The following is a 24007-nucleotide window of genomic DNA, read 5'->3' on the forward strand; positions in this document are numbered from 1 at the left end:
AGAAAAACGGGTCTACCAGGCCATCATGTGCCAGGAGCTGGGGGAGGGAGGGGCGGGTTGCACGCGCATGCTCAGGGCAGGGCACATAAAATTATGGGTGTGCACGTGAACCTTTCCCCCCGCCCCATCCTGGCACGCAATGGCAAAAAGGTTAGCCATCACTGTAATAAAATGCAAAGAATATATGAAAACCAGTATCTTTGGGGAGATTGTTGCTTTTTCTATATCAAATGCCCTGGGTATAGCCAAAAATCTGAAACTATCTAGTGTCTAAAAAAACCCACTTTTCTAATGGGGATAATTTTAAAGGCACACCAAATTTCTGTTCGTTGTACATTTGTATAAACGGAATTACATGGAACAGACTTTTGGGGAAATAGTAGTAGAATCCCACCTGTTCAGGAGAGTCAATTTGTCAGGTGCTTTAAAGATTGTTGTTGCATCATACTAAAAACTAGGGATTTGTATGGTTCTTTAATATTGTGTAACATGCAAATTGCAGATGGGAAAAATGGTAAGAACAAGGAATCAAGCTCAGGAGTTATCAAGCCAGCAGTGAATAAACCCTGTGGGATGACAGGCATCACACAATGCTGGAAAGATGTAGTACAGCAGCAGGTAAGGATGGCTGAAAGGTGGTGTCCAGCAAGAAGAGGGTGAATGCATGCATGAAGTGGGGAATCGTGATATTAATGCAGGCTTGGGGTCTTTGTACCGACATCTTCTATCATAAGTTATTAGCCGGTTCATCATTCATGCTTCTTTAGAATTCATGGTACAAGTTAAGGCATCTTTAGAGAACTGTATTAGGAGCTCTGAGGCTTCAGATAGAGTTTGATGTGAAGTCAAGCTTTCACGTGTAAGTATGTTTGTTCCAACTTTGTTATCTGCTAAGCTAGGTAGAGTTTATTGTTAAATTTCCAGCACATGGCTCTTAGTTGCTTTTAGACAATTATGTATACAAATAAACAGGTAATTATTTAAAATATTTAGGTGGAACATCTTGAACAAATAACAACTGGGCATGAAATTTGCTTGAATCCAATGAAAAATTGTTAAGCCTTCTTTAACAAAATTTTTCCCAGGTGAGGTCCCATTGAGCTAGTTTAAAAGAGTTGAAATGTTGCCTCTCCCTCTTCTTTGTTGTCCAGGTGAAATGTTTCTTGGAGTCCTCCTGGCTGGCTCCTGATTTTGTGGAACAATATTGCAGAACCTACCAGCGTCTCCGGACTGCCATGGAGGAGCTTTTTGGACAACAGATTTCCTTCATGCTGGCCTTATGCCATGGTTTCTCTGGAGGCTTGTTACAGCTCTCCTTCCTGACAGCGATGCATGTAAGTTAGAGATCAGGTAGATATTTCCATAGAACAAAGATGTACAATTCGAGACTCCAAATTTGTTCTCTAAAAAAATAGCATGTCGTTATCCAAGATTTCCAAAAGTAGTTATTAAATTGTAGTTGGTTAATGTGACAGAAAGAAATACATGTTAAATAAATGTTTGGCAAGTAACATATTAATTTGATTTCCAGGTGAGTGAGCAGTTTGCTCGTTATATTGACCGGTGGATCCAACAGAGCTGGGCAGATTCGGGTAACGTGGAGACTTTTCAGTGCCTACAGCAGAGCCTGGAACCCGTCCTCTTCCTAGCAGATCTGGAGTTGGCCAACACTTTTGAGCGATTCTACCGGTGAGGCTTTTGTGGAGAGGGAGAAGGAAGGGAAAGATGAATATACTACTTTTACTAACAGAGTAGACAGGTCTCAGGTAGGAAGCTTTTTGGCAGTAATGATAAAGCATCTGGATGAAGATACCTTCAAGAACATAAATATGGCTCTGTTTTAACGAGTACAGGTAGTTTGCTTAGTGACTATTCAAAGTTACAACAGCACTGAAAAAGTGTCTTATGATTGTTTTTCACACTTACAAGTATTGCAGCATTCCCATGGTCATGCAATCAAAATGGTCAACTGGTATGTATTTATGATAGTTGCAGTGTCCCAGGATCTATATGTGATCACATTTTGTGACCTGACAAGCAGAGTCAATGGAGAAGCCAGATTCAATTAGCAGTTAATAAAAGTTAACCACATAACAACTGAAGTGATTCACTTAACAACTGTGACAAGAAAAGTCATGGGGGACAGAACTCACTTAACAATTGTCTAGCTTAGCCACAGAAATTTTGGGCTCAATTGTGGTTGGACTATCTGTACTTTGTGAGGACTATCTGTACTTTGAAGGGACCTGGCTCCTTATGAATCAAATAAGCCTATATCTCCAGGCACACTGTAAGGACTGTGGGAATAAGTGTGGCTGTTGGATGACCCTTGTTCTGAATTTCACCTTGAACACCTTGCCTCTCCAGATACTATCTAGGAGATCGTCTTCTGTCTCAAGGGAAGACATGGCTGGAATCTGCTGTAGTGGAGCACATTGGGATCTGCTTCCCCAACCGTTTCCCTCAGCAGATGCTAAAGAACTTGAGTGAGATGGAGGAGCAGCAGCAACAGTTTCATCTTTTCCAGTTGCAGCAATTGGACAAGCATCTGCTGGAACTAGATCAGCAAGGAAACCATGAGGAGGAGGAGGAGGAGAAAGAAAGTGAGGTGAGCAGTCGAAAAGAACAAAGCTAAAGCAAAAGTAGTCCTCTGAACTGAAAATGTTTTTTGTCTTCTCAAATCTGTTTTGTCTGGTTGATTGCTGCCAAGAATGTCCTGTTGTTAGTCACAAAATTGATATTGGATCTGTTTTGCTCCCAGATGATGGAAGATAAACCATTTTCTCAGGAGGATGAGGCAGAAGTAAAGATATTGGCTTTGTCTCCACGTTGTTGGACCATCTCTCCCCTCTGCTACCTGGAAGACCCTGCCAAATTTTTCCCATCCTCCCTCAGTCAGCAGCTGAGAAAGTTTGCAGACTTCTATACCCAGAGTGAGTCTGAAGCTATCCTGAGTCCAGATTGGGTTAGGAAGGAGTGTTCTTTATAGGTCCCACTGCATCCTGGTGTAGTTGTTGGTAAGCAAACCAAAAACTTCACCCAGAAACTTCATAATTAGGGGGGGTTCACAAACCTGGAAACTACTAGTTTAGATTTCTGCTAAAGAAATTTCAATAGATTTTTAAAGAGACGATCATAAATATTTATTATCTCTGGAAGAACTGCTAATTATAGGAGTAAGGAACTTAGCCAATTGACAAGGAAAAATCATATTTAGTTAGTATAACTGTATCTTAGAAGTAAAAATTTTAGTGTTTATAAAGTGCAAAGAGTTGTCTAGACCCTAAATTTCCAACATGGCTAACCTCACTGGAATATTGCCTGGCACTTGCCTAGTTTTGTGCCTACCTCATTTTACTGTTTTAAATTATAGATGGTTGGAGATTTTAAAAAATGAATAGGAAACTGCAGTAGTGTACACTGCAAAGTGTACACTGTTATTTGGCATAATATTTACTTCTATGATCTATAGAGATCTCAGTCATCCAGTTCATGGTTGTCCCAAAGGTGCTTTTTCAAGATGTGACTGGACTTTCCGGTTTTTCTTTGAAGACATTTTGCTTCTCATCCAAGAAGCTTCTTCAGCTCTGTATTAGTTGTGCCTTCTTTATAAATTCTGTGACTTGTTTTATTACTTCTATTGGTAGAAGTGATTTCAGTTCTTGGAGTTTGTGTTCCACTCTCTCTTACAAAACCTCAATTGTGAAATTAATCTGTTTTATTCTTTCATTGAGAAGTTGGAGCTGAATAAGCTTCTTGGATGAGAAGCGAAACATCTTCAAAGAAAAACCAGAAAGTCCAGTCGCCTCTTGAAAAAGCACCTTTGGTTTACTTATATTAATGTTTCTAGTTCCAAAAAGATCTAAATGGTAGTCTTAGAAAAAGAAATGATGTTTGGCTGCCACCAAGTTTCCCTTTTTTCTTGACACACTCTTTCTTTATATATTTGTTTTGCTCTTCAATTCTTATTCTCTTTGTAACCAAACCACCTCACTGTACATTTTTCATACTGGTCATTCAGTTTGTATTTAGTCAACATTCATTCAACATCCATTCATTATTAACACTATCTGTTCTTATTTACCTCACAAACTCTTTAATTAATCTATTCTCACTTCATTTCATTAAACTTTTTGCTGCAGATGTATCGATATTTCTATAACAAAATAGGCAAAAACACCATTTTCAGCTCAGCCCTTTTTCATTTTTTTGATATTCATTTCTCACAACGGATTACTATCATTCTTTCAGTGTTTTGCATATCTTAAAATTTATCTTATTCTTATCATTTTTTCATTTTTAGAAAACAGTCATTCTTTTAGCCCACAGAGTTGTTATTACGGGTAAACAGGAGTGAAGCATTATGCAAAAAAAACAACAACCTTTAGTTGTATAGAATAATGGCAGGATGTAAAACTTACCATCATTACCTACAACCTCTGTTGCACACCAGCATACTGCTGCCCTCTCCCCTCCATTAGTAGAGATAAGTAATGTACTTGGTGACCATGAGATGATTTAATTAATTAAATTTTATAGTAAGGCTTCCTAATTCAAGACAAGCTGCGTATAATATTAGAAGCAGATAAAAATAATTATCAAAATATGAAGAAACACAAAAAGGTTGGTATTTATTCAGAGCAAGAGTACCCTTGAGAATCCCACCATCATACTGTCTTGAGATCTGAGAGAACAAAAAACAGGTTTTAGGGAATTTTTAGAATAGGGTCAGAATCGGGGGCATACGAATCTCAAGGAGAATACTGCTTCAGAGGGCAGCACTACTGATTAGTGATAGTGAAGGTATGCTTTCTGCATCCCATTAGATGATGGAATTATTGGCCTATGATTATTGTTGCCATCTTAAAAAGGAGAGTTCTCAGTGTCTAAATAATTGCCATGCCTGGGACTGAGGGCTTATAGAAATGTTTTGGTGAGCTTTCAGTGTATTTTTCTCTGACTGACTTTTTCATCTTTTTTAGGCCGGAGCCATTTTGGGATGGAACATACAAAGCCCCAGCGTTTACAATGGACATGGCTGGGTCATGCTGAGCTAAAGTACCAGGGCTACATCCTGCAGGTGTCCACCCTGCAAATGTACATTCTTCTGTGCTTCAACCATGCTGAGGTCCTGACTACCTTGATACTTACTTCATTGACATCATAGGAAATTGCTTCATACCTATACTTAGTATTTATCCATCTGCTTTAGCTTTATTGACATTGATTGGGCTAGTCATAGAGTAATTGTTATTTAGCGTCTTTATTCCTTTCCCCTGTTTCTGGCTTATGGAAGGGAAAGCATGTTATTGAAAAATGGAAATGCGTATCCTTGCATTTCCTAAGGATTTGTTTTTTATTGAGGCATCAGTGATAAAAAATTTGGTTTGAACATGCTCTGTTTGGATTTTTGTTTGGTACAGATAGGTATAATTTGTCCTTTTCATAAAATAAGGATGTTTTCTCCCTGATTAGGTGAGTGTAATAGCATAATGTCGGATAAATGACTTTTCTTTATCAGCTTGCGGTCAGTCATCTAGTTTGCCTGATTTAGTCTGGAGGTGGCTTAGGGGTTCTGTTATCTTTTGTTTACTGGTATTGCTTATAAAGACAGAATAAAAATCTGATAATTAAAAATAAAACAAATGAATAAATTTAAGCTGCAGACAGTTGTATAGAATACCTTTCAATGAGACTGCCTCTTCTGAAAAAAAAGAGTTTCCTGACATATTCTGCTGTATTATAATCTCATATGACCTGGGTTATTCCGAACGGGATGATTTTGCTGAACCGTTTGTGATTCTGGATTGATTCTTTCTGCACTATACTACGAAATTATTAGGGGCTCTTCCCCTTGTCAGTAGCATATATCTCTGTAAACATGTTAGGTCTCAGAATGGAAGGGTTATTGAATTTGCAATATTCTTTACAGTAGGAGCTAAAGACTAGATGTCACCGCTTTCTTCTCTGACTCTTTTTTATATATTTAACTTTATTATTTTTCTTTTATTGGTTATAGGAAGTTTCTGTGGAGACACTATTAGAAGTCACAGGTCTCTCCCCTGTCCTCCTAAGTCATGCCCTGAAACCTCTGACAAAGGAGAATGGGATCCTCACCCAGAGGCAGAGTAAGTAGAGAGGACATTCCTGTAAAAGGAGAGGGGATAATGAGAGTATGTAAAGTGGCCTGAAAATTTGGATGGGATTATGACTTTTATTTGTCTATATAATATATTCCATCTTAATTTCTTTATGACAGAATCATTAAATAAGCTTTTAGTTGATTTCATGACTCAATGATGAAGCTTAATTTCAACTTTAGTGATGAATTTAAAAGAATTTTCCTAATCATGTGTCACAGAATACAGCTGAATTTAGGAAGGCAAAAATATCTTAGCTCTGCTCAGTCCCTGTCTTCCCTGGCTGCTAGGTCTTTTGAGGCTGAATGAGGGGACACTGAGCCAGGCATCCAGTCAGCGTCTGTGGCTCTTGCCCAAACAGATGTATTTGAATGTGGAAGAAAATGAGGGCTGTGCTCTGGAGAAGAAGAGGAATACCATTTGCTGTCTCCTTGTCCAGATCTTGAAGGCAGAGAAAGAGATGCATATCGACAACCTGGTATTTAAGGTATGGAACGCAAGGACAAGTCCTTTGCTGAGCTCAGTTGGCAGCCAAAAAGATTTTCTTCATTCGTTCTTTCTACCTTGTTCAGGTGATTGATGCCTGCCAGAAACGGGAGTCTGGCAGTACCCAGAAATTTTTGAACTTTTGCTGTAGTAGCACAGATGTCCTCTCTTGCATCCTGCATCTGCTGAGCCAAGGTTACATACAACGCCAGGAGGATAACCCACATATCCTGGAGTATATTTCGGCAGAGCCCTCCACACCTCACCGGGGTCAAGCCCAGCTCATTTTTCAAAACATTAATTGCCAAAAATCAAAGATCGCTTCTGGGTCAGACACAACCAAAAGGTAATGCTGTACGTTAACGTGTTGTGCAGATACAGTAGAAAGTGAAAACAATCCTTTGTTGTTGTTATTGTTGTTGTTCTTGATAAGGCTTTTCTTGTCAGATTGGATACCTTTGGCCTTGACACAGAACAGGTTCTGATGGAGACGGTCCTCTTGCCTATGGGACGTACAATGAATCAAGAAGAAGTTGAGTTGCTGATGACCCAAACAGTGGAGAAGGTGTCAGATACTCTAAGCGTGACTGCAGATATAGCTCAACATCTGCTGATACACTGTAAGTGGAATGTGGATGTTCTGATTCAGCAATACACAGAAGACCAAGAGTCGATGCTGTTTTTCTCAGGGCTGCAAGTGCGAAATCCTCAGCCACCTTCAAGCCCTGTCACCAACTGTCCAGTTTGTGTGAATCCTCTGAATGAAACAGACGATCTGCCTCTTCTGTGTTGTATGCACTACTGCTGTAAGGTAATTGCTTCTTTACTACCATGATAATAGGTGTTTGGCAAGAGGAACAATTGTTTTCGTTCTGTCATAGTAGTAGCGTGTTAGTCTGCCATCTTCCTCTGGAAGCCTGAAACATTCATCTTGTGTTTCATTGCTGTGGATTTTATTCATATCCATGAAAGAACTTTGTCAATATTTATAATTGGTTTCCATTCCCATTCTCAAATAATTTAATAGCATTTTCTTTTATAATCTATGGTAAACTGCAGTTGAAATATTTCCTATTTCTTCCTCTGCCCTCATTTTTATTTTTATTTTTTTCTTAACTAGTCCTGCTGGAATGAATACTTGACTACTCGGATTGAACAAAACCTGATTCTGAATTGCACTTGTCCCATTTCTGATTGCCCTGCACAACCCACTACTGCCTTTATCCGCTCTATAATTTCCTCCAAAGAAGTCATTGCTAAGGTAAGCAGGGTAATTATAAAAAACAGGCTTTAGCTGATTGAAAAACTGACCAGTCCCCTCCAGAAAGGAATTATGTTCTTATGAGTGGATGCTTGCTATATCTTGAAGCCTGAAAGTTGGTCATAGAAGAATTAAGCTGTTAATCCATTATGCTAGGCATGCCAAATTTCACCTTAGTAGAGACTCCCTTGCTGTATATGACTCAGGTAGTTGTTGCTTCATGTCCAAAATTGGGCTCAGGATTTTCAACCTGACTTGATTTTATGACCATTTTTATGATGGTTGTTAACCGAATCACCATGGTCATTAGGCAAACCATCTGGTCATTAAGAAATCCAGCACATCCAATGGGAAAGTGGCAAAAAATAAAACAAGTTGCAACCACGGGACCCTGGGATGCTGCAACTAGTTGTAAATATAAGCCTTCTGCCCAGCACCTGAAATGTGGTCATTTGATCATGGCACAATGTTTTACAACAGTCAAAAGTGTTTTATGGGCCGTAAAGCACTCTTGCTGAGGCCCTTGTAACTTCAAAAGGTGATCAGTCATTAAATGAGGACTGTCTGCAGAATTTCTTTAAAATAATCTTAATCTTCCTAAAATAATTGAAGCAATGTCTGCAGATGTCTCCTCTCCTTGTGCAGTGAGTATTGGTGGAATCTAAAGAGTACTTGGTCGACGTATTTGGTATATGACTTTGTAGAGAGCGATATACGAAACGAAGTAAAAGATAAAATATTTTTTTATCCAGAGATACTGGTTTGCATACTGTTGTACTTTCTCTCTCTCTCTTGCATATTATGTTATAGTAAAAATAAAATTAAAAAATAGATGTAGATATAATCCCATAAAATGTATTATTGGAGGGGGTATGTGTATTTTTCCAGCACCTCTTGCCTTCAGAAACATTGTATTTGTTAGTTTTCCAGGCAGAAAGCTAGTGAACATGATGCTTCTGAATGTTAGAGGCTCTTTTTAGCCTTTGGAACAACCGCAAGAAGAACACCATTTGTGTGAGCGGTGAGCAGGTGCACCCACCTCTCACGCAAAGAAAGCTTTGTGGACGCACGTTGCTCACATGGTCCAGTTTCAAACAGGCCACAAAGTGGGCATGGCAGTGGGCCATAGCCCTGAGGTTGGGGACCCCTGATTTAAGGCACTATATTAATTGTGAGTTTGCATTATTTCCATGTTAATCTGTCCATATCTTTAAAATGGATTTAAAAGTAATCTGTTTATTCCATCTGAAGTGTTAGGATTTAAAATTTCCCGAAGAGTAAGAGTTTTTCCTATTTAACCTAGTTACAGAATTCCACACAATGACACACAAACCCATTATCCCATCACAATAAAGATATTTAAATAACAATTTTCTGGTAAATGGTTTTGGGTAATGAAGGAAAAAGTTTGTGAAGCACTATTCTAATTGGTTTTGCTGACTATTTCATTTATAACATCATTTTATCTACCTGCCCTCTTCAGAAAATGATGTAACTTAATATATTACTATGTAATTACTGAATATATTTCTTTATTGAGAAAAATATTATTAGATTAGTTTATGAAGGGATAAATCTCATCTCAAGAAATTCTTAGGGAATAAGGTAGCTTATTTTTGCACCCAACGTTGGTAATTTTAGTAAGGATTAAAGTGCTATCCTAAATAGAATTATCTTTTAAAAAAATAAGAAACCTGTTGAAAATCTGCTTCTTTTGTTAAGAGATTTATAATATACATATAATACAAATGTGTCCTAGATATTTTTAATGAGAACTCCAAAACTAACATTCATGCATTTTTAATACAGTATGAAAAAGCCCTTCTAAGAGGTTATGTTGAATGCTGTTCAAACCTGACTTGGTGCACCAACCCTCAAGGCTGTGATCAAATACTCTGCAAGGAAGGCCTTTGCTATGGAGAAGCTTGTTCAAAGTGTTCTTGGATCTCCTGCTTCAGCTGCAATTTTCCTGAAGTAAGGTTAACATGAAACTTGGAGACAGGTGGGGGAGGGATGTGTCTCTTTTTAGGACAATTTACCATGTAGTTCGCTCTTTGGCTTCTTTACAGGCCCACTATCCTGCCAGCTGCAGTCACATGTCTCAGTGGATGGATGATGGTGGTTTCTATGAAGGGATGACTGTGGAAGCCCAGAGTAAGCACCTGGCCAAACTCATATCTAAACGGTGTCCAAGCTGCCAAGCTCAAATAGAGAAAAATGAAGGCTGTCTACAGTGAGTATGTTTTTCAGTACACTTTTGTATAAGGAGGAAAAAAAATATATTTTTTCATTACTGCTAACATTCTTTTGAAAAGTTAAAATGGAAAACTTGATTTAATGGACAGAAAGTACTTTCTAGGTTTCCTCCTTACATATTGGTTCTTGGTGTCTGGGCACCTTGGCTCAACATTTGCAGCCTTAGTTGCTCCTCATGTGATCTGAAATCTTACAGGACAAATACAATCCAAATAGAGCTTAAAGAATATATATTTATAATTTAGCGTTTTCACTGACCATGTTTGGATGTGATGGCTCAGACAGAGCATCACCTGAACCTTACTATTCGTTATCTTTTGGAAGAGAAAGTGTTCTCTAGTATTTGCTTTTATTTTTAAATGTTTCTTCCTTTTTTTCCTTTTCCTTTTTAATACTGTAGTGCCATACTACACTAATACTGTAGTGCTTTCCGTGTTTTATTTATTTGGTCAGTTTTATGTGGTCACCCATCTCACAAATTAAAAAAAACAATAAAAACATTTTTAAAAAAACATCACTCCGTCCCCATAATCTGCTGGAGAGTACACATTAAGTTCCTACCAACACAGCCACGTTGCAAGTTCCGTTTACTAGATTCAAGCTAGATGGAAAAGCCATGGCTTAGAATGTTCCAGAAGTCCAATAAGGTCATGGCCGATCTGATCTCAGGGGAGTTAAGTTCCAAATGGTGGGTACTGTGGCAGAAAAAACTTTCCTATTGGGTCCTGTCAGATGATGTTTCTTTGTGGAGGGACCTGGATCTTGTTCATTAGCATGTACTTGGCTGAAATAGCCCTAGAGTTACTTTTCACATTGATGATCCAAAGCATGAAGTTGGTGTCCACATCGTACTAATGGCCCTCATCCCCATTATATGCAGTATGACTTGTGCCAAATGTAACCATGGATTTTGTTGGCGTTGCCTGAAACCTTGGAAACCAACCCATAAGGACTACTACAACTGCTCTGCCATGGTGAGTGTTTGCACAAAAGACAAGCCTGATATAGGAATATTCTTTTCTAAGGAAATATAAGTAGTAATATGATCTTTTAAAGCAAGTCCAGGTATTTACCTGGCATTTGGTAAATACAGTAGAACTTCTGGTCATGAATGCTTCTGACCACCACCAAATCGAGTTCCAATCAAAAAATTCACATTTGTTTTTTGTAGCGGCCGATTTCCCCTTCTGCACCATTTTTTTTTGTAAGCACCAAATTTCCAAAAGTAGGTTCAGGCCGGAACCAAATTGATTTACGACCAAAGTTATGGAACGAATTATGGTTGTGACCAGAGGTCCTACCGTAATATTACTTTGGTTTTTTATCAGTATACCTGATATCAGTAACCAACTCTTATGTTTTAGAAGTATAATTACATCTGTAATTTTGGACTTCTTTTCCAACGTATGTATAAAATCCACATTATATGTACAGCCTAAGAAATTTTAAAAGAAATAATGTTCGCTTTTACTTTGAATAATTGCATTCTATCTCTTTCCTTCAGGTAAGCAAAGCAGCTCGACAGGAAAAGCGTTTCCAAGACTATAATGAAAGGTGCATTTTTCATCATAAAGCAAAGGTCAGGATCACTATTCTTTAGTTGAACCTGCGTCATTAACCATGTACTTTTATGCATTGGTCATCTTAGAATATTTAGCTGTGGGACATTCTAGTCATTGAGAACAGTAATATGTCATCACTTCATCATGTGAAAAGGCAATTTTAGGAAGATTGAATGTTTTGTTTCAAAACAAATAAATAAAATTAAACCTTGTTACTAGAAAAGAACTCGCCTTTCCCTCGTACTTTCTGCATTTTAGCAGGAAAGTAGAGCTCATGTCCTTTTTCATTTTGTTGTAAATATTCTGCAAGTAATCCTCCTCAATGTTTTTTCAATATTACCCTAGACGTTTTATAAAAAGACGTATTTTTTTTCTGAGTAATGTAGTAAATAAGAGTAGACATCAGGAAAGCTGATGCAGTTCTCATCAATTTCAGGAATTTGCTATGAACTTACGCAGTAGAGTTTCCACTGTCAGCGATGTGCCACAGATTCGGACCTTGACTTTTGTTGTTGATGCCTGCAAAGTGCTGGAGCAGGCACGAAAAGTAAGTCCCATCTTTCAATGTATGCTCTGTTTTTCTGCAGCATTGTCCCCTTCTTTTCAATTCTGCTTTTTTTATTTTATACTTTTATAGCCCCACAAAGGTTGTAGAAAGTGTAATAGAGGAGGTCCACATCATGTGCATAGAACTGTATTGGATGGTCAACATGTAATTGAAAGAGTGGAAATAAAAGTAATTGGGGAAAAAAATGGAATGGGAGAACAGTGTAAAATTAAGAGGCTAAACTGTTATTGCAACATGATATTTTAATTCAGTAGAATGCAAAATAATAAGGTATTTGTGGACACTTTCATTCTGTTCAAAGCCTAAATAGTATTTTTTCAAATTTACATTCAAAGCATAGTAATTATTATTATTATTATTATTATTATTATTTATTATATTTGTATACCGCCCATCTCCCGAAAGACTCAGGGCGGTTCACAGCCAAAAAAACAACAGAAAACATACAATACATATAAACAGCTAAAAGAATCGACAGTTAAATTCAATTGATGCCCTAAAACTTTTAAATACAAATTTAAAACCTCATTTAAACCCCTTTTTTAAAAATCCCAATTTAAAAACTACGTTCAAGCTAGTCCTGCTCTTCGAAACATGAATGTGCCTGATTTATTCTGAAACAATTCAGCCATTACTTTAAATTTGAGGTATAATTTTCTCCCTAATTTTTTCAAGATTATTTCTCTGCAAATTTCTAAATCCTTTCTTCCTTACCTACCTACCTACCTGTCAACCTATTGTTCATTTCAATGAAGTTTTAAAAAGAAATGCTATGATACCACTTCTACACAAGACACCAAGGGTTACAGTTCTAGTCCTAATAATTCCAACCTTGGAATTTGCCTGGGTTGAAATTTTCATTGAACTGTCCACAAACATTCCATGATCTGTTTTGGAATCAGTCACTGCTTGCTTAGTTCCCATTAAAAAACGAAAATGTAACACTCCTAACGCTAGCCAGGGACCTCATTTTGAAGAATTTTCCTTGTGAAGATTTTCCATTTATTCCTACTCTATTGTCTATTCAGTTACCATTACAACATTTGTCCTCTTATGGTGTAGATGGTAAGGTTGTTCAGCAGCCTTTGGTAAGGATCTGTATCAAAACTTTTAAAAAATCCATTGGGGACCCTCTTTCCAACATGCTAATTGACATTCCCAAAGAAATCTAGGTATTTAGTGAGCAGATTTCTGCACTGGTGTTCCATGTCGTATTCAACATTGTTTTTATGATACAGAAAATGCATTTCTTTGGAAGTCCCAAAGGTGTTTTTTCAAGAAGCAACTGGACTTTCTTGTTTTTCTTTGAAGATGTTTCACTTCTCATCCAAGAAGCTTCTTCAGCTCTGACTGTATGGTAGGGAATGGAAGGATCCAGTCAGAGCTAAAGAAGCTTCTTGGATGAGAAGCGAACCTCTTCAAAGAAAAATGAAAAAGTCCATTTGCCTCTTGAAAAAGTACCCTTGGGACAACTGTGACCTGGATGACTAAAAATGTCCATAGAAATTTCTTTAGAAGATACCTTAGAAGAATATTACAAAAACATGGAAATTTATCTTAGCATTATTTCCTTCCAACTCCAAGCACCTATGCTTTAAATTTGAGCTATGAAATATTCTTTTTCTCTCCTGCTTTAAGTAGGAAGGTGGTACTGTGGTGTAATAAGCTTCTTCCAATTTACTTCATTCTAATTATCTTCCAGGAGAATACCGGAGGAGAGGCGCAGAGTTGTGGGAATGAGGAGTTATTACCTTCTCTCTCTGCTAGGGAAACCATCCCCCATTGGAAAGGTTCTAACTGGAATCTGTGATTTATATGCATTGTGATACATGATGTATTTCAGGTCCTGGCGTATTCCTGCATCTACAGCTACTATAACCAGGACACAGAAAAAATGGATATCATGGAACAACAATCTGAGAATCTGGAGCTGCATACTAATGCTTTGCAAATCCTTTTGGGTGAGCCATTAGTGACATGCAAGTAACTGTCATTTCTTTGAGACCAGAGAATACTGGCAATATTCGTAATATGGAGAGCATCAGTTGTCATAATAATATTTCCTTATTGCTACCTGTACAGCTCACCCGTGTCTGCAAGTTCTTCAATATGCTAAGACAATAACTATTGTGACTCATTTATTTCTTCCACACATTTTCTGTATCTTCATTGTAGGGGCCAAGAAGACTTGTGTTTTATTCAACAAATGGTAAAGACTGAGGAAAGGGGACATATGGATTATTTATAGATAAATGCTTAGTATCCAAACTAAAAAACCTAGGAGTGATGGAAATGTAATCATTTTGCATAGTTCTTTTAAACTGATCTAGAATTTATTGAAAGCAAAGTAGAATGAAAAATTCTTTAATCTTATAACAGTTTTGTTGACACCCCTGTAACCTTTAGATTGTTAATATGTAGGCTGGGGCTCTTCCTTTAAAAATAAAAAATAAAATATTTTGTAAAAGTTTACATCATCACCAACAAAAGATATAGTGCTTATATAGTTAAGGAAAAATGGTATTATAATGATTAATGAGTCAAATAAACTAAATTTGACAAAATAAAAACTAATAGGAATAATAAGTAACTATAAGTAATATTTTTTCCGTCATTAAGCTTATTAACTTTGAATTATATAGCAACATATTCCATCTCATTTTTAGAACACAGACTTTCCAGAATTAGTTAAACTCATATCCTGGATTCATTCCTTAAAATAAAAAATAAGTTTCTTCCCAGTTGCATAAAATTATTCTCTGCTGTATTTCTAGGCTCAGAGACCTAAAGCTATTTGCTTTTTTACAAAAATGTATTGCAGTTTTCTAAAACACAGGAATAGAAAATATTAAAAAACAAAAACAAAAAGAAAAGTTAAGCAAATAAACAGAAAAAGATTTCTCCCAAATTAAGGTAATAAATGAAAATAAATCACCGAAATGTATCACATAGTCAATCACATAACAATATATAAAATTGTGCATAGCAATTTGTCTTTTCTTTGAAATACATGAAACTGTTAAATGGAAAACATACTATTTTTTAATTACTAGAAAAAATAGCCATTTCAAAAAGGATTCCAAGGATCCTAAAGTTTCCAAATCCTCAACCCTTTTAGTAGTAATAACTTCAGTTTAGCCAGTTGTTTAGCTTCATCCTCCACCTTTTGGAGTTCTCTGCAAGAAGATCCTAAATCTACTTATTGCAGAACGTGATATACCCAGTTCATATCAGAGTAGTTTACATTTCTCAGTGTGTTTCCTGGACACCTTCGCCATCTGATTTGCAAATATTTTATCTGTATCTTCCTTTTCACTGAGTGGTCTATAATACATACCCACAAAAGTGTCTATTGTTTCTCTTCCACTTATAAACCTTCAGAAGCTTTCAGCAGGGCTTTTGCCCTTTATGCCATGCATGGTTTATATATAATACAATTCTCTCACCCCTTCTAATGTTTTTTTTATTTTCTTTGAATTTATTATCTTTCTAGGAGTTCCAGTTATGAGTTTAATCCCATCAGAAACACTAACAATGTTGTATTTGCCATATGACTTCAGGTCCCCTCTATTTTTTCTATACGTTGAGCATTGGTGTAGAGACATTTGAACCCTTTAATGCTGCCCTTTTGGACTTGACTACCGGCACATTCTAACCACAGCTTCCTTCCAATATATCAGTCAAATAAATAATAAATTTTGCTTCATTTTCTAAACATTTTTAAACCATTTCTTGATGTGTACCTTTATTAAATAAAATAACTTAATCTGACCTTGGTAGCCATGCTTTTACATGAGATGACAGATTCCATGTTTTTAAGAATATAAGTCAGAAGACACCTTTATAAGATTTCTTCATGAGATTATATTAATATATTATTTAAGATAAAACAAGGCTGTAAAGAACAACACTGAATGATATAAGTTAAAAAGCTTTAACATTTCATAAAGTTCTAACATCCATTCCTTTTCAAATGTGATTTGAAGTAATATTTCTGATGAATTAATTTCATTTTATAGCAACTTTAGGTCATTTTTGTTTTTATACTTGGATTCATTCATTCACAAGTGCTACAGTTTGGAAATGGATCTGCTTTTTCTTTCAGAGGAGATGCTGTTACACTGCCAAGATCTTGCCTCTTCCATTCGGTTGCTCAAAGCAAAGCATTTTAATATCGGTTTCGAGTTGGTTCGAAGGATCCAAGAACGGCTTCTGTCAATTCTGCATCATGCTACTCAGGTAATACCTGCCTAGACAAGATATATATGGTAGTAAATGTATTTTTGCCAATTCAGTATTGCAGCAAAAAGAAATGTGCTAAATCATTATATCTAGGTTCTTAATGGTTCCATTTTCTTTAGGAGTGTAATATCTCTTTCCAGCGTCTTGCTATATCCTTTCAATCTTTATTTTGTTGCAGGATTTCAGAGTGGGATTCCAAACTCGACAAAGCTCTGAACAGGAGGGGATTAAATTATCCAATGTACTTAATGGCACTTCTGCTTATAAACAGTAAGTTTTCTTATGGGGATATGTGAATAGTAAGCTGGGTTTCAGGTTTCTAGTGAGAAGCAGTCTGGCTAAGAGGCAGCTAATTCAAGCATGCCAGCAACTTTAGATAGGTGGTATTTCTCAGTGGTCCTCATACAAATTGATTTATGACTATAGTGGAGTCTACCCATTACAGTCATAAGTTGTGATAGTCCTAAAGTGAGCCAGCTATCATTGATCTGATTTTATGTGCTTTAATGTGACGATTGTTAAGCAAAATGCTGCAGTCATAAAGCAAACCCATTGTTTGCTATAGGCTGACTTTACTGAAAACCTGAGGTAAATGTTATTTCTCAACAAAATTGTCTCAAAACATGTCCATGTGACTGTCAGATGCTTCAAATGGCTGTAAATGCGAGCCAGTTGCCGAGGGCTGATGTCTGATCACTTGACCAGAGGGGGGACAACTGTCAGACCTGCAGAATTGGGTTGAAAGTACCCTGAGGGAGTTCTGTTTAATTTCAAACGGTCGCTATGTAACCAGTCGGAAGTTGAGGATTACCTATATCAAAGTTATTTCTGTCAACCAGGAGATGAATCCCTTCTTCTACATATAAAATAACTTTATATTTTCCATAACAAGCCAGGTAGATTTGAATGTCAGGTATTTAAATCAGTGATCTGATGTATGTAGATTTGGAACAAACAAGATTTTGGGAGCGACAAAAGAAGATATATTTTTGCTGCTCCTTGAGTAATGTATTATTATTTCTCCAGTTCTTGGTAATGTCAGTGTAACAGTAATCTCTTGCATCTCTTAAAATAACATTGGTAAAAACAAATATGGAGTTGAATTCTGTTACAGTTTAGAAAATCTGGTATATTAATTGTGATGCCTCTGTGAATTTAAAGCAGAGGCAGGTACTCTGTTTATGTTTATGAATTATATTACTTTCAAGTAGCTGAAGGAAGTGTCGTCATGTAAATGGAAAGTCCATGTCTTGTTTTTTGTTTGCCCAATTTTAGAAAACCTTTTAAAAATGGTTTTATATTCAGTAAGCCTATCCATTCTATTTATTTATTTATTTATTTATTTATTTATTTTATTATTCAAATTTTTATACCGCCCTATCTCCCGAAGGACTCAGGGCGGTTTACAGCCTTACAAAACATAAAAAACATAAGAATAAATACAGGTTAAAAACAACATTTAAAAAACTTACTCCATTAGGCCAAATTTAAAACTATCGTTAAAATAATACAAAACCCCATTTAAAACTAATTTTAAAACTAAACTCTAGGCCATTCTATAGTTCACTAGTGACAGCAACATCCACGGAGGTTCTGGGGTGACCGCCAAAAATATGATTTAGCGAATCAAGAAATTTCTATTGAGGAAAGTCCTTATCAGCTCATGTCAAACATATTGGGGTGTAAGTCAAGCTTGAGTCAATAAGTATCCATTGGAATTTAGAAGACCACTGTAATTCAAAAGTAAAATGACACTAAATTTGTTTCTGCATAGGCTGATTTTTTATGAAGGATCTGATTCACCTGATACAGATGATGGGGGCAAAGAGGAAGATGAGGAAGATGAGTATGTTCCAGAGTGGCAAGAAGAATATGATGATGAAGACCTTGATGATGATGATGATATTTCCTATGATGATGAATCAGAAAATCTAGAGAGAGATTGCTTTTTTTTTGACGATGAAGATGAACCATTTGATTAGGGTTCATCTTTGGACTTCCCAAGTTCTGAAGAAGAGGAAGCTTCAGGCGACTTTGTCCCTGCTAATTCTGCTACTATCATTGTCATAAACGGCAGGGAGAGAATTTCAGTTAATTGGGAGTCAATTATATGATCGTTTACAATGAAGGGCACCTTCTCTTTGAGATAGATCTTTGTGGCTGTTGGAAAATTCACAGTGCCTGATTACATACAAAGTTCATTAGCCAAATAAACAAATGAAAAAGCTGGGGAGCAGTGGGGCTGCAGGACTGCAAACTTTCTTAGGGAATAAGGCTAGGCTCCAGTCTAGAAAAAAGACCATTGCCTCAATTCCAATGCAGGCTTCAATTTTAAGAGAGCGCTGTATATCATCAGTTTATGTGAAAGTCTGCACATCATCCCTTCCCATATTCCCTGTACCTTATTGCCCACTAGCTAATTCTTACGCAGAAGTTTTATTTGATAAATATATTTGACTTTATTATTTTGCCCAGCATTGAGTTAAAATTCTAGGACCTAATAGCAATACAGCCTTATTTATGAGTGCCAGTTCAGTTTTGTTCTCCAATAGTGATTCATACAGTAAATACATGGAAGCATGAATGTGTGTGTGTGTATGTACACAAATGTGCATAAATATGCAAAGTCTCTAAGGGGCTTCTTGGCTGTCTGAACAATTTTCATTTCCATTCTAACACAGCTCCTAAACAATGAACGGAGATTTTGATTTCATTTCAATATAAATTATTCTATAAGATTCAGTACCAGGGACAATTATATTCTCTAATTAGTGAAAAGGCAACTTAGGACATTGATTGTGTGTAAATCACTTGAATTGCATCTCGTTTGGGCAAAAATTGTGTGTGCTTGTGTGCATACGTGCGGTTGCACGCTTGCATATAATGCTTGCTTATGAATGTTGGTAAGATGTTTTTTTTTTAAAGTAAAACAACTCCCAAATTTGGTTAAAATGCCCTACTTTGGTCCTATTGGATAAATCTGTAGGTTGCTTATGTTTTGAACTGAAATGGTTTTGTATTTTGTATGGAACTCTTTCATGAAGATATTTTTTTTCTTTAATGTTCTTTTGCCATTTGGAATGCACTCTGCAGGTGGGAATTCCGCAGGATATAGAAGTTCAGAGGGTTCATATATACAATATAAACATATGTATACATACATACATATATATGTGTGTATGTGTATGCAGGAGCTAAAATTGTTCTGAGTATTATGCTTTCTCTTTTCTTGAAAATGAAAAAGAACCCAAAAATTATACAACTTCTGTTTATGAAATAAACTGGTTTTCTTCTGTTTCTTTTATATGCTTTTCTTTGATTCTGCTTTATTATTCTTTCTTAGTACCAAAATGTTAAATGGGAATGGGAAGGTGGTTGTTGGGAGAAGCCCTATAATCTTGGCAGTATCTAGTTAAAAGAAACATTTGCCATGATGCCATTTTTTCAGTTTCTCTAACTCAGCAGATTTCTAATACTTCATTGTTTACAGAGAGCAGGAGAATTTGTATATGCAATGTCACAATAGCTATCTTTTATACTCTGGACTAGAGCAAGTGTGGGATGTAACAGGATGTAGGAATGACCTGTGAGACAGGAGGAAGAGCCACAGACTGTCATGTAAAAATCCATTGAAGCAGAGGGAATGTGGAAGGTGTTTTAGAAAGGATTCTTCCTAATTTTCTGGAGAGTAAAAGAAAAGGGAGAAATACTTTCAGACTTGCAAGAATCTGTTAATGCAACCTTACAGTAAAGATAGAGCTGGTATTCATTATTATGCATCTTGTCTGAACTATATCTGATTTTACCCAAAAACAGTTTTTAAGAAAAAAAATAGCATAAGTTTCCAAAGTGAAAACAATTTTGCAGTGGTGGATGTCTATCAGTTATGAAAACTTTATGAATTTTTAGTGGTGGATATTGAATTTTAAGTTTCTTTGAGATAGTTGTCGTGCAACATCTCTGTTGTCTGTTTTTATACATGCCATAGCTTAAATTCACTGTGCCAGCAAATGTACCCATTACTATCATTTACTCTATATTTGTATACTACTTATCAGCTCATTAGGAGAGAAGGTATTAGTGATAGGTAAAACATGTTTTTTAAATATAGATAGCTCGTGTACATTAAAAATAAGACATTGTAATAGTTACCTCCCCATTTTCAAAAGTGGATATATAGGATATTTGGAGCACAAACCTTTGTTTTGAATTAACAAATCAGATAATACATTTCAAACAACCAACATTGAGAATCATTGGCTAAATTTACACATGCTGAGCCATTGTTAAATGATGGTTGACTAAGACACACTTAAGGTTTTACACACCTTACGAAAGCATAAGCCATATTTATAAGTCACAAAGCATGGGTTCACATACTGCTCTTAAATAAACTACATTAAATTTGAAGACCAGCTGGCCGGTGCACCAGAACTCAGAAGAGCAACGGGCGACGTCTCATGTGCATGGAGAGATGGCTGTACATGCCACAGGTTTGCCATCATGGCTCTAATATGACAGTTTGTAAAGAGGAACACATACCTACTAAGAAAAGATCTTAAATACCATCACTCGGGTATGTCGTTTTGAACTTGGAATCATGCAGATGTGAAACTATTTGCTGGAAGAAGATACCAGAGCATCATGAACAGAATGGTTTTGAGATGTATGGATTCTCTAACAGAGCTACATTGAATGACATGTGAAATATATTAGCAATGATACCAAGAATGCACATGTAAAAAAAAATGACCTTTTATTATGAGGGGAGAAGCAAACATCACCTGTTACAAGGAAAACAATAGATTTCAACCTCTTGGGGCGGGGGGACTGCCCATTTTGCAGTGATATATCAATCTTTACAATCAAAAATGGACTTGATACCCATATGTCCACTCTGGACAAAACTTGCATTTGGCCACTCCCATGGCCATGTGGTTTACATATCTGTAATATGTAATATTTGAAATATGTTTACAAATTTGTAATATGTAATATGTAAACCACATGGTCCCATGGCCATGTGGTTTACATATTACATATTACGAACAATAATAGAGATGTGACGGACACTAGATTAAAGAATGATACAGGAGTTTTTTCATATAGTTCCTTCAAATTTAGTAGCAGTTATTTCAACAGGCATTGGTGATAAGTAGATCTATGCCAGCTCTCTTGTCCCCCACAAATATTGGCAAACAAGTTCCATATTCTGCCAAGAAACTTACTTGACAGAAAAACTTTCTTTCAAAAGAAAAAAATAATAGGAAAAGATATTAGGTATGTTTCTGTTTTGAGTTATTTATAAAAGTAAAGGATAAAAAATCTAAAAGTAAATAGTTAAGTGTCTGTGAAGTTACTTGGAGTTGAGCTAGCAAACATTTTACTTAGGGGATGAGGAGGGAAATAATCCAGGTTGCCAGACAATGCAAAATAGGCATAGCCAAAAGTGTTCTGTCTGAAAGCCCCTTATTTGGGTGAAGGTACATTCACACTCTCCAGGCAAAAGATTCTTGGAGTGGTGGGTGAACTTTTAAAGAGTTGTCAGATCTGAAGAACCAGGGGGCAATTAAAATGTCCATATTTGAGTGGACAGCCAATTAAATTTTACTATACCTAGAGGATGTTATGTGTATGTTTCCTGCACTATATTCTAGATCTATAGTAATTTAAAGGAAAGAATGTGTTAGTAAACATGGTTTCAAGAAATGTCTGCTGCTTGAATACCGTCTAGAACGTTTTGTACGAATTTGGAGTTATAGTTTGATGTAAATTTTACAGATTTAGTCCACATTTTTCTTGTTGTGTTGAAATTTTATCTCTAAAGTTTAGCATCCATTTATTATAGTTTTTAATGTCTATCTGTTTTCATATCTCTATTCCATAAGCATCTATGATGTCCATTGGCATGGAGGCTTTGGCTCTTTTACTGCTGTTTAGTTTTTTGCACATTTTGTTGACATTTTACTGCTGTTTAATTTTTTGCACAATTTGTTGACATTTTGCACATTTTGTTTACTACAGATAGTCTTCAACTTACAACTATTTATGTAGTGACCATTCAAAATTACAACAGCATTGAAAAAAGAGATTTGATGATCAGTTTTTACACAACCATTGCAGCATCCACTGTCATGTGATCAAAATCAGAATGCTTGACAACTGGCATGTATTTATGATAGTTGCACTGTCTTAGGGTCATGTGATCACCATTTGCAATGTTCCAGCTAGCTTCTGACAAGCAAAGTCAGTGGGAGAAGCCAGATTTCCTTACTGATCGCATGACTCTCTTAAAAACAGCAGTGATTTGCTTAACAACTATGGATATGGTTATAAAATGGAGCAAAACTCACTTAAGAACTGCCTCAGCAACAGAAATTTGTGGGGCTCAGTTGTGGTCGTTGGTCGAAGCCTACCTGTACAAATACAGGTATTTTACAGGGACATTGTAATTCTCATACTTAAAAATAAAATTAATGAATATATTTATGTGCTTTATTTTTAAATGCATTTAATAATGATGTATGAGTCAGGAAAATACTTGAGAGATAAAACAGGGAAACAGGTTGAAAGAAACTTTTGTTCACCTCAGCAGCGAAAGACCTAGTAGAGGTGAGTTGATGAAGTGCATGGTCTGTCCACTCATGTGCTGGAGCGATCAGAATTTTCCATTTATCAGAGGGTAATTCATATCCGGTCAGCAACAATCCCAGACAAGAGCAAATAAGTACAGACAATCCTAACGTGTTGTGATGTCAGGTTTGGAGTTTTGCAGTCCAGACATACTAGCTCTAATTCTCTTCAAAGGCACGCAGAAGGCTCGGAGTGTTGGAAGGAGGGTTCAGACCGGTGCCTGCACGAGGGCACTTCGTGCAACGGCGCTCCCGCGCCGTGGAGAGGCAGCCCTGTCGTGGCGCGTGGAAGCCACGGGAGATCCCGAAGGAAGCCGGCAAGGTAGGGCGGGGCGACGCTGCGGAGGCTGGAGCTGATGTCAGGCACGGCGGCGGCCGCTGCTGCTTCTGCGCGTAGTGCATTGTGGGCGAATCCCGCTAGCGGAGCCTCCTCCTCCTCCTCCTCCTCCCTTCTGCCGCCGCGGACCCATCCCGAGGCCGGTGCGGGAGGGGGGAGGATGCTCCCCGGGCGGCCCCCACAGGAGGAGGCAGCTTCCCAGACGGTCCCAGGCAGGGCAGGGAGCCACGCGCCGGTGCCGCACTGACTGAGGGCAGCTGGTAGAGGATGCACCACCCTCGCCAACGGCTGCGGCAAGGTCCAGGTGAGCGCCGAGGGGACGGGCTGGCCCGCCCGGAGATTGGGGGTGGGGGAGGTTGGGGTTTGAGGCGGGACTACGGCCCCGCTATCCCCCTAATAGAACACTTGGGGGAACGAGGAGGGGGCTGGGGCCCAGGAGGTAGGGCCGTGCCTGGACCCCTCCTCTGAAGTGTGGCCTAGTGGTGCATTTTGGGAGTTGTAGTTCTCTGTCTCTCCTTCGAGG

The 24007-nt window shown here is 37.3% G+C and overlaps 1 protein-coding gene across 4 annotated transcripts in view; it reads left to right on the plus strand.

The window, feature by feature from the left end:
- Positions 1–19819, plus strand: part of LOC131189197 (cullin-9-like) — a 51080-nt gene extending 31261 nt beyond the window's left edge. For 3 of the 4 annotated variants that reach the window (XM_058165172.1, XM_058165175.1, XM_058165173.1), the window contains 20 exons: positions 503–618; positions 1152–1334; positions 1532–1689; positions 2368–2608; positions 2762–2933; positions 4983–5128; positions 6020–6128; positions 6431–6627; positions 6713–6972; positions 7074–7437; positions 7747–7887; positions 9697–9861; positions 9957–10120; positions 11024–11117; positions 11648–11722; positions 12142–12252; positions 14117–14234; positions 16379–16512; positions 16694–16785; positions 18290–19819. In XM_058165172.1, coding sequence (XP_058021155.1) covers positions 503–618; positions 1152–1334; positions 1532–1689; positions 2368–2608; positions 2762–2933; positions 4983–5128; positions 6020–6128; positions 6431–6627; positions 6713–6972; positions 7074–7437; positions 7747–7887; positions 9697–9861; positions 9957–10120; positions 11024–11117; positions 11648–11722; positions 12142–12252; positions 14117–14234; positions 16379–16512; positions 16694–16785; positions 18290–18497 — 3248 coding nt within the window. In that variant the 3' untranslated portion in view covers positions 18498–19819. The remainder of the gene's footprint in view (positions 1–502; positions 619–1151; positions 1335–1531; positions 1690–2367; positions 2609–2761; positions 2934–4982; positions 5129–6019; positions 6129–6430; positions 6628–6712; positions 6973–7073; positions 7438–7746; positions 7888–9696; positions 9862–9956; positions 10121–11023; positions 11118–11647; positions 11723–12141; positions 12253–14116; positions 14235–16378; positions 16513–16693; positions 16786–18289) is intronic. The other variant, XM_058165176.1, reaches the window with a different exon arrangement.
- The last annotated feature ends 4188 nt before the right edge of the window (positions 19820–24007 follow it).

Source organism: Ahaetulla prasina, chromosome 1, assembly GCF_028640845.1.
Source record: "Ahaetulla prasina isolate Xishuangbanna chromosome 1, ASM2864084v1, whole genome shotgun sequence".
In the NCBI taxonomy this organism is placed as follows: domain Eukaryota; kingdom Metazoa; phylum Chordata; class Lepidosauria; order Squamata; family Colubridae; genus Ahaetulla; species Ahaetulla prasina.